Source organism: Phoenix dactylifera, unplaced genomic scaffold (genome assembly GCF_009389715.1).
Source record: "Phoenix dactylifera cultivar Barhee BC4 unplaced genomic scaffold, palm_55x_up_171113_PBpolish2nd_filt_p 002174F, whole genome shotgun sequence".
In the NCBI taxonomy this organism is placed as follows: domain Eukaryota; kingdom Viridiplantae; phylum Streptophyta; class Magnoliopsida; order Arecales; family Arecaceae; genus Phoenix; species Phoenix dactylifera.
The window spans coordinates 6,811-17,711 of NW_024069438.1; the positions used below are offsets into that span (position 1 = coordinate 6,811).

The 10,901-nt window shown below is 40.0% G+C and overlaps 1 protein-coding gene across 1 annotated transcript; it reads left to right on the forward strand.

Annotated features, from left to right (window-relative positions):
- Window positions 1-4,036: 4,036 nt before the first annotated feature.
- LOC103722289 (chloroplastic import inner membrane translocase subunit HP30-2-like) lies at window positions 4,037-9,798 on the forward strand. Its single transcript, XM_008812787.4, has 6 exons — window positions 4,037-4,398; window positions 5,444-5,559; window positions 6,943-7,069; window positions 9,127-9,275; window positions 9,380-9,442; window positions 9,536-9,798. Exons 1-6 carry the CDS (start codon window positions 4,108-4,110, stop codon window positions 9,567-9,569), a joined length of 780 nt encoding a protein of 259 aa, XP_008811009.2. The 5' UTR covers window positions 4,037-4,107; the 3' UTR covers window positions 9,570-9,798.
- Window positions 9,799-10,901: the final 1,103 nt, after the last annotated feature.

Sequence of the window (10,901 nt, forward strand, 5' to 3'; positions counted from 1 at the left end):
AACCCTAAACCCCAAACCCTTAACCCTTAACCCTTAACCCTTAAACCCTTAAACCCAAAAACACTTAAACCCTAAAACCTAAAACCCCAAACCCAAAACCTAAACCCCAAAACCTAAAAACCCAAAACCTAAAACCTAACCCCAAAACCCCTAAACCCAAAACCCTAAACCCCTAAACCCTAAAACCCTTAAACCCTAAAACTCTAAAAATCTAAAATTCTAAAACCTAAAACCCTAAACCCTAAACCCTAAACCCAAAAACCCAAAAACCTAAACCCCTAAACCCCAAACACCAAACCCCCAAACCCCTAAAGCCCTAGACCCTAAACCCCTAGACCCTAAACCCTAAACACTAAATCCCAAACCCTAAACCCCAAAACCCTAAACACCTAAACCTCTAACCCCTAAACTCCTAAACCCCTAAACCCCTAAACCAAAACCCCTAAACCCCTAAACCCTAAACCCCTAAACCCCAACCCCTAAACCCCTAAACCCTAAACCCCTAAACCCTAAACCCCAAACCCTAAATCCTAAACCAAAACCCTAAACCCTAAAATCTAAACCCTAAACCCTAAAACCTAAAACTTTAAACCCTAAAATCCTAAAACCCTAAAATCCTCAACCCTAAAACCCCAAACCCTAAACCCTAAAACCCTAAACCCTAAAACTCTAACCCTAAAACCCTAAAACCCTAAACCCTAAAACCCTAAAACCCTAATCCTAAACCCTAAACCCTACACCCTAAAACCCTAAACCCTAAACCCTAAACCCTAAAACCCTAAACCCTAAACCCTAAAACCCTAAACCCTAAAACCTAAACCCTAAAACCTAAATCCTAAACCCTGAATTCTAAAACCCTGAACCCTAAATCCTGAACCCTAAATCCTGTACCCTAAAACCCGAACCCTAAAACCCCAAAACCCTAAATCCTAAAACCCTAAAACCTAAATCCTAAAACGTAAACCCTGAACCCTAAACCCTAAATCCCTAAACCCTAAACACTAAACCCTAAAACCCTAAACCCTAAATCTTAAACCCTAAAATCCTAAACCCTTAGACCCTAAACCATAAAAACCTAAATCATGAAAACCTAAACCCCAAACCATAAAACCATAAAATCCTAAAACCTAAACCATAAAACTCTAAACCCTAAAATCCTAAACCATAAAACCCCAAACCCTAAACCCCAAATTCTAAAACCCTAAACCCTAAACCCTGAACCCTAAACTCCAAATCCTAAAACCCTGAACCCTAAAATTCTGAACCCTAAACCCTGAACCCTAAAACCCTGAACCCTGGGATAAAATGCCTATCCAAAAGCTCGCCGAAAAAGATGATTAGGAAAAGAAAGAGAATGACTGCTAGGAGGTGAAAATAGTGCCCGATGCGAAGGCTGGCGAAAAGCTCCCTGAGCACCTGGAAGAAAGCTCGAACACCACGGCAATGGCGGCTGAGAGAAGAGGACCAAGAGCGGGAGAGGATCAAGCAATGATCCTAGGGCCCCCATCCCAGGCCTTATATATGCTCGCTATAGCGGCTCTGATCGGGTAGCCTGAACGATCAGATGAGCTGGGGTTCGCCACGTGGTAGGCCTCAAGATAGCCTCATCAAAATCTTTCTGAATCACCGCACTAAATGCTAATCATTATGGAGGGTGCTCCGAAGATCGAAATGTTGATGGCTGGCCTCTTGCATTCCATCAGGCGAGACGCTTCGAAGAAGGGAGCATTAATGGCCCGCTTCTTGTATTTCGCCAGATGGGTTGCTTCAGAAGATGGGATATTAATGGTCAACCCCTCCTCGTCCCATTCCAACAACTTCTCAGAAAAGAATGTCCACGTGGAACACCAAAAAATTCCCACAACGAATTCTACTCAGGAAAATGTGGTGGCTCAAGCCTCCCAAATCCGACGTCGAGCTCCTAGTTATAAAATATGCCGAGGTGTATCTAGCTTGGTACACACCTCCTCCGGAGCACTTGACTGAAGCGCGGGACGATCAAAGGTCCGGCTACTTCCATCGCCCGAGTTGAAGGGTAACTTGACCTCGGAAGTGGGGGGCAAATGATGGGGGGCGAAATGGATCGTCCAGCCCATGGCTAAAAGGCTGCTCAATTTTGGCCCAATAAATACCAACACCGACCGGTTGAATCTTCGGCCCGGCCCAGAGCCAGCTCAGCTTCGAACTCTGCCAAAAGCTCCATCGGCTTCAGATATTCGTCAACTCTCCCGACCAAGCTCAGGGCGTCTCCAATATTAGCCAACCTACCCCGACCGAGCTTGGGGCGCCCGCTTCGGTAATACTCCCTGACCCTCGAGCTCGGGGTGCTCCACCGGGTACACCTCGGAACATAAGGAGCAGAGTTGCCTTCGGCACCCATCTGTCCGACCTCGCCAAATGCATGATGGGACCTCTCAACGAGCTCGGCCCCGCCATCAACCACACCCATATGCATGCCTATGCCCTCCTACATGGTCGTATATTACAATACCACCGTGCCACGCCTCTATAGCTGGCCCTCAACAGCCAAAGGATTGTACCATGACTACTCCGACCATACTCTGCTATGACTGTCAACACCTTACCATTCTCGAGAACGGACAGCACCACACACCACCAACCAGCCTTAGCCGCGCGCCATTCGGCTCAGAGCCATGCCCCCTCATGATGAGAGTAGACAGTGTCTCTGCCACTTGGGTCTCTCCACCGGAACTATAAATAGCCCGATCAAGTAATTTCTAAGAAACTTTTGGCTGGACCAAATTTATCCAACTCTAACTTGATCGTCGAAGGGCCCTCACCGGAAACACTGGTGAGACTTTGTGTAGGTCTGCCACCGTCACGCAGGAGGTGGCCCCCGTCTTCTTGTTCCAACAACCAGCAGCTCTCTCGACTCCTCCGGCGTGGTCACCCTCGGACCAAATTTGAACCACAACAAGCCCAAACATGCTTGTTATGATCTCCATCTTCTATCCTGCTTTATACTCAATTTCCATGAATAGATCAGAAAACCTTTACCATGTAAAAGGCCCAGATCATGGATCACAGTTGCAGCAGGATGGATAGTCCTTTACATTTATCACATGCTTATTATTGAAGAATTATTTATAGGTACTGAAAAATCCGTAAGAAATGTATACAACAAGGAAGAGAACTTGCAGAAGTCGCATATTTCTTTAAGGATTTCTTAGAACAGATGCGTTCCCATCAACTGCCCAGCTCCTCCATTCCATGACTATAGTGAAATAGATACCTATGCCAAGTGGTAATTAGGTAGGGCACATTTCATGGTTTGACAAGCACACGAATAAACAATGGAGTGAAATATTACAACAGACATTTCTTTTACCTTTCTTCGGTGCCCAAAAATACGAAAGTATCCTATATGTGTGTGTGTTGTGGGGGGGGGGGGGGGGGGGGGGGTGCGGGCGTTGATCCATGCCATCATTCACATGGTATCTGTTTAGTTCTAAACATCTCCACCGGCATCTAAGGGTGTCAAATTAACTCTCTCTCTCTCTCTCTCTCTCTCTCTCTCTCTCTCTCTCTCTCTCTCTCTCTCTCTCGGGATCCCCCACAGCATCTTCAAGAGCGTAAAATTAACTCAACTCTAAACGCTCCTACCTTTTCCATAAAATTAATGGAGCTGTAGATTGGGTGGCTGCTTATGTAGCCAATCACTCCGGTAGTATCCTATACACTGGTAATGGAAAGTTGCCTCTGACACTTCGAGATATTTTATTTTCTGATTTTATTAGATGCATCCATATTCATCAGATATAATCCATCCATTTTTTTTTAAAAAAAAAAAACTCTTCTACCTTCTTGTTGTGTCATACTCCATGTCGTGACTCTTTTATCAATTTGATAAATATTCCTTCGTTTGCTTAAAAAAATTTAAAAAGAAAAATGTAATCAGTAGTCATATTTGCAATAACAACCTTGTCGAATGACGATATCATCGTTTTCCTTTCAGCTGCCTCTTCGTCTTTTTTATCTATTTTGACCTACTCTGTGTGCTCGTTTCTTTTCTTATAAATAGAATAAGAAGAGGGGTGGAGGAAGCGAGACAGAGAAAGGGCACCGAGAGATCCGGCTGCGTCGGCCATGGAAGGACGGCAGGGCTTGGTGTTGGCTCCGGCCGGTTCTCCCCCGAACCCCATCGCGCAGGTGCAGGCCCGGTTCAAGGAGCTGGAGGGCGGCTTCCGGGCATGGCTGGCGAGGCAGTCGATGCCCGTCGAGGCCGCAGTCGTCACCGCTACCAGCGCCGCCCAAGGCGCGGCCATCGGCGGCCTCATGGGCACTCTCACCTCCGACCTCACCTCCGCCTTCCCCGCCCCTCCGCCCCAGGCCGCCGGCCTCAGCCCCCAGGCCATGTCCTCCCTCAAGCAAGCCCAGGTCTACGCCTTTCCTTTCCTTTCCTTTCCTTGCCTTCTTCTTTGTCTTTTGTCAGTTCTTCCACTCCTTGAAGAATCGTTCTACTTGTCGTGGAGTTCCTTGATGGGCTTGGGTTTATCTAGGGTTTCAGTTTCTTGATTGTTCTGTTCCCAAGTATTTTTGCCCGCTTTTTTTTTTTAAAAAAAGAAAACTTTCGTCTATTTTCTTGCATAGATTAGCAGCTGAGGAGATCATTTCATGTAAGTAATTTACGAAGATGTATCTGCCTGCACACAGATGATTAAGATGGTCAAGGATGTTGTTATGTCCTGATTCCACGTTTATCTCCAACACTTCTCTTTACCTAAAATATTGGATTTTGTTTCACAAGCTAATGGTTCCGCTGTTTCGGTTCGTGGATATAGACGTCTTCAAATCCAAAGAATTCCGATCTTAAATGCAAGTTGAGAGTCTGTGGAAAAGAAGGAGAACGGATCTTTCCTCTGAAGAAAATAAATGAATGTATTAGAGTTTTAGACCATTAGTTGCGTGGAATGAAGTAAGATAGCACCAATTCGCGAAGTAAAGAAGAGTGTTTGACTTTTCATCTGGCAGACTAATATCTCACCTCTCACCTTTTTTGAGGCTTTGTTTTCAGATTGATCTATGCATATTTAAATAATCCAACTAGCATGGCAACATGTTTTGCATCCTTTTTAATCAACAAGAAGAGAAGAGTGTGTTTCAATAACCCGCATGATTGGCTTTAAGAAGTTAGTTACTATTCCAAGTTCTTGTGAGCTACATTGGTCATGTGTATATCTTGTTATGTTGTTAGTAGGTTTGTGCTGCTTGTTCTTGATCTTTGCATGCTGGGAAATAAAAGCATATGGCTATTTTACAGCATGTTAAAAGGAAAATCCTCTTTACTGATTCATTTGTCATGCATAAGTTGCCCCCTAGCAATTTTCCAATCTTCCTAGCACACATTATCTACTGATACACGACACTTATTTTTCTATTTTCCCTGTCTACATATATAATTTTTATGTTACATGAATTACAGGCCTTTGCAGGTGGCCCCTTGGTACAAGCTCGTAACTTTGCAGTCATGACCGGTGTAAATGCAGGTATTTCTTGTGTGATGAAAAGGATAAGAGGAGTGGAGGATGTCCAGAGTAGGTAAGGCTTCACTTAGTATCTTGGGTGTTTGAGTTCATTCTACTGACTATACCCCTTTTTAGTTCTTGGCATTTATGCAATGGCATCCCGATTATAGGATCAGAAGATTGGAAGACATCAAAACTCCTGAAGATAGAAACTGTGCATTTGTTATCATTAAATATGCAATATCAGAAAATATATGGTTTCTAATTACACCTAACACATCTGAACTTCATTTTTTTCCCCTTCAATAAGGGAAAATATATAGGTGGACAAATAAGAAATTTATGACAGGAAATAATACAATAATTCAAAATGAGAAGAAAAGTAGCAAAAGCAGAAAGGGCACTATGACCGTCTATCCCACCTCCCACCCACTGGTAACAACAAAAGCATTAGCAGAAGCTCCTAATAGACCTATCATCTCCAAATTACAAAGTGGAACATAATGCTGCAAAGAATTTTTATGGAACATTGTAATCAGCTGATAGGTGACTGGGGGCCTCTGAGCAAAGGCAGATGTTCAAAGGTCAAGGTGGTCATGTCAATTGTTTTTAATACATAGGCTGCCAGTGGTGTATCTGTTCCAAGTTTTGTTGAACAACATCTTGTTACTTGTCAAACATGATATTGGAGGTGCAAACAGTAACAAGTATTGTAAGCTTTTACATAATTTAATATAGTAATCAGACTTAACATAGTATTTACTTTTGTAGTATCTTCTAGATAAGCGTTCAAAACCTTAGAAGTTGGGGTACTTATTATTAGTAGTAGTTGGATATTTTAACGAGGGGAAAATTTAAATTCAACAGAATTCAGAGATGCCAAAATAACTGTTATTACAAAAATATATCAAATTCAACATCAGCTATTCACTAAATTGCAGTCAGCTTTAGGAAGAAAAACTTCACTTGTAATACTATTGCTTAGCTAGTTTGGACAATTGTGTGACTAAACTGATAATTTTTAAAATAGCTTTAGGTTTGGTGTGCAAGTTGTGGATGCTATTAAGAAACCACTACAGGCATGGATGGGTGTTTCGGTAACAATATGAAAATTGATTGAAATATGAAGTTTTAGCTTCATTCCATATTGGAAGTGCTAACCTTTGTTTATCCCGTACAAGTAACAGGCATGGTATAATGAAACAAAAGGTTTGTTAAAAAAACATAAGAGTGGTTAGATTAAATTTGGTAATGCTTGTCGTGATGGATGATATCTCTGGAAATATAGACAAATGACAAACACCACTCATATAGTTGTTTTTATCTAAAAAAGATATGTTATTGATCTTATTGGTTATGTTAATAATTATAGAATCATGATATTAATAGAAAAGGAGTTAGTTGATATTTTCTAATTGAGATATGTAGCACAGGACTCAAAAAGCTTCTGTTGCAGCATGGTGGCAGCTTTTGGTTCTGGAGCATTGTTTTCATTGGTCAGTGGCATGGGGGGCCCAAATCAGGCAGCCAATGCAGTCACATCAGGACTTTTTTTTGCAGTTGTTCAAGGTGGCCTCTTCAAGGTAAGCAGGCAAAGGCATTTACAATCCTTAAGCAGCTCATCATGTTTTCTATTTCAGTTGATGCCAAAGCAATATTTCCAAATTGAAATATATTATCTTGTTTGTTTCACATGCAAAAGTTTTCAACATTACTGAACTCCCATAACTGAATTCTGATAAGCATGCTATCATGATAGTGGTTGTCATATCATGCATTCGAAAAACATTCACATTGGGAGTTCAATTTCTTTTATAATTTGCCTTTCTTAGAATCATTTCTCCATCATAGATTTTTGCACTTGTTCTATATTTGCTGTTCCCTAGCCTTCTGGTATTCAAGCTTTGATGGATGAATGTTCTTTTCAATTAGAATGATGATGATACAATTAGTAGAGAAATAAAGGGTAATGAAGATAATGTAGATCTTAATGCATAAAGAACTTGATGTAAGTGTTGAGAAGTGGAAATATGATCTTTTGATTTAGTGTGGCATGAGGATGTTGAAGGTTAAAGTATGGGGGAACTTGATGCATAGTCCTTCGGTTGACTGGCATTTTAATCATGGGGCCCTGTTGATTGGGCATTTTATTCCCGCTTCTTGGTTTCTATGGTCATTTTGTGTATGAAATAGGCATAACTGTGTGTAAAAACAGGCCTAAATTTTGTATAAGGGACTTAACATAAAATGCTAACTGTATAATATCAAAATGTAAAACGGCAATCAAACAGAGTACCGGGTGTCAATTTTTCTAGAATATATTCTGCTGAACCTAAGAAATGCAATTGCTCGAACCACAAAGGTTAGAATTTGGGATATGGATGTTTGAGTTAACAAATTAGTAACCAAGGTCTGACATGGGATTTCAAAGAGCAATGCTTTCTGGAAATTTACTGCTGGATCGAAATTTGGATTAAGTGAACTATAAAAGCTCAAAACAAGATGTAAATCATGAGATAAGTGTTTAGTAAGATATGGTGAAGATTGAGAAATTATGGTTAGGGGTTTTATGTTGTTCACAAGGGGTTTAATGAGGGTTTAAAAGGATTTAAACAAAGATAGCATAAAGAGAAGACTAAAAGAAAGAGAAATGTTTAAAGGAATCAGTAAGGAAAATAAGGAGGATGATAAATGTGGTGTGACACAAGTAACATGCTTATGCATTACACCTGAAAAACTGAAGGATTTTCACCTATAAGTTATGGAGTTGCACCATGAAGCTCGACAACATTCGCGTGAGGTAATCTTAAAGTGAACAATGCATTTGAGAGGTACCCATTGTGTAACCATTGTGTAAGAAATCCTATCATCATTAATAATAAGGTTGGGGACTAGAGGCTACTGAAGAGACTAATGCAATATAAGATACAAAAAGAAAGCAATTTTCAAAGTTCAGGTCCCCCAAGATCCCATTCATGTAAAGACATTTTAAATCTTCTGAATTTAGTCCTTGTTGTTTTTATGGGACACCTAGCTTATTGCCTGGGTGGACTCCCTCATTTTATGGCCGTAGACATCTTGTTAAGGTTCATGGTGGACTCCCTCGTTGCTAGAACTTTGGCACAAGGTCACTAAGGGTCTTCATCAAGTTGATAAGTTCATAGCTCTATAAGAGATAAGCCTAATTAGATCAAATGAGGATTCATGAAGCCAACTATGAAAAGTTGGGACGAGGCATGATGGTTATGGTTGTGAATATAGTCTTTGATAAATTTGTAGTCAGGTTCCATTTCTAGGATCAATGTCATGGAAATGCATACTTGATGAAGGATGTGAATCTTGATCCTTAGGCATCCTATTAATGTAAGATTGTTGCTAGATTTCTCGTTTGATAAATGTTTGATCTGTTTAAACATTATTTTTGTGTGTCTAAACTATAGTTTTTTTTTACTTTCTAGGGATCTTTAAATTCATTCATCTGTCTTATCCAACTCATTTTGCAATCTCATATTTCTAGATTGATATGCAGTGATTTCTATGCCTTCTGCTCGCAGTTTCACAAAGTGGAAATGTTGACATCAATAATTAGTGTACTATAGGTTCTGCGTTGTAGTTCTTATTTGCATTGAGACTTTTGCAGTTAGGTCAGAAATTCTCGCAGCCACCAGCTGAGGATGTATATTACTCTCGAGCAAGAAGCATGTTGACAAGTCTTGGCCTCCAGAACTATGAGAAGAACTTCAAGAAAGGCCTGCTCACGGATAGTACCTTGCCTCTTCTCACAGATAGGTAAGATGATGATCTGACTTCCTACCTTTTTGCATACCCACTTGAATATTTCAAATTACCAGACAAAACTTAAGCGGTCGGTCTCCCTTGTTTATTTGCTCCAGTGCTCTTAGAGATGTTAAGATCCCTCCTGGACCGAGGCTTCTCATTCTTGATCACATTGACAGGTTGTGAGAGCACTTCGAAGCTTCCAAGATTTCTAAAATTGTTACATATTGTTCTCTCCATCTGAATCTTTCCTGCCTGTTCTATATTTGCAGGAACCCGGAGTTTGTGAGGAAGGTGAAGTCATAGGCAAATTACATATCCGACAGTTTCCGCATCTTCATGGCAGTTAACTGAGCTACCTTTTGTTTCCTGTCTGTCACTTGTCAAATGCCGAAGTCATTAGCATTATTATGATAATTTTCTGAAGATATTGAACTTCTAGAGATGGTTAAATGTACTTTTGTCGTGTCTTTTTTGCATGTTGTCTGTCTTTTGTTTTTTTAATCTGAGTATTTTCACCTGCTTTTTGTTTTGTGAAAATGGCATCTTGGTGGTTTCTTAAGAGCACTAATATTGGTAACCAGGGAAAATTAAACAAAAAATGAAAGGCTTAAAGTATGTAATTCTTGATAACTGGAATTGAGGAAGTCGCTTCAAAGGTTAAGCAATATTGCCTCGTGTATGTCAAGCAGCATAAACCTTTGTGCACATATGATTTTGACTGATTTATGCCATCCTTATTACTAATACGAAGGGTTGTGTAACCAAAACAGAGAAAGGAAAAAGAAAAAGAAAACAAAGCCTGAACCATTGGTTGGTTGTTGTACACTATAAATGATGTGCTTTAGGAGAGGCAACTCTTCTTATTGTGTTTCTCTAAGTTATTATTAGTTTTTCCATGCCGAACAAAAAAAAAAGTAACAAAATAATGTACCGTTGTTTTCTTTTTTTACCTCCATGAAATACGCTATTTATAAAAATGAAAGTTCGAAATAAAAAAAAAATATGCCTTTCGGATTCTATTATTTTTTTCCCCTATCAAGAATGCCCTCTTAGAAAATATATAATTAGTCTCGCATATTAATCATGTATATGAGCTTTTTCTCGCCTTTTTTTGATAATCAGATTTTATATTAGATTGGACACTTTCTTATACCCCAACCGAAAAGATTACAAATCCAAGCATCCTTGTTCCACTCTCTAATATAAGCCCTTCCCACTCTCTTTTTATCTCTCGCTTCTTGCTGTGTCATATCATCTCTCTCCTTTCTTTCCCTCTTCCGCATCTCCGTCTCCCTATCCCCCATTCCTACTTCCCCCTTTTCTCCTCCTTTCCCCATCCTAACGTCCTCCCTCTCTCAAGCCTCCACTTTCCCCTCTTTTCTCCCATAAGATCACAAACAACCCCCATTTGCTAATTGATTCATTCTTAATTTTTGCTAATATATGATTTTTTAATTTATCTATATTATTACATCAATTACTTAATATTTTACTTATTTTATTCTGTTCTGTTTAACTTATTTTTCTATTTTAAATTCTTCACATTGTATCTCAAATTTTGTTAGTCTTTAGTCTACATGAATTTGTATCTCATTCAAATTTTGTATATATTTTTCAATTTTCTTCCTATTTGGA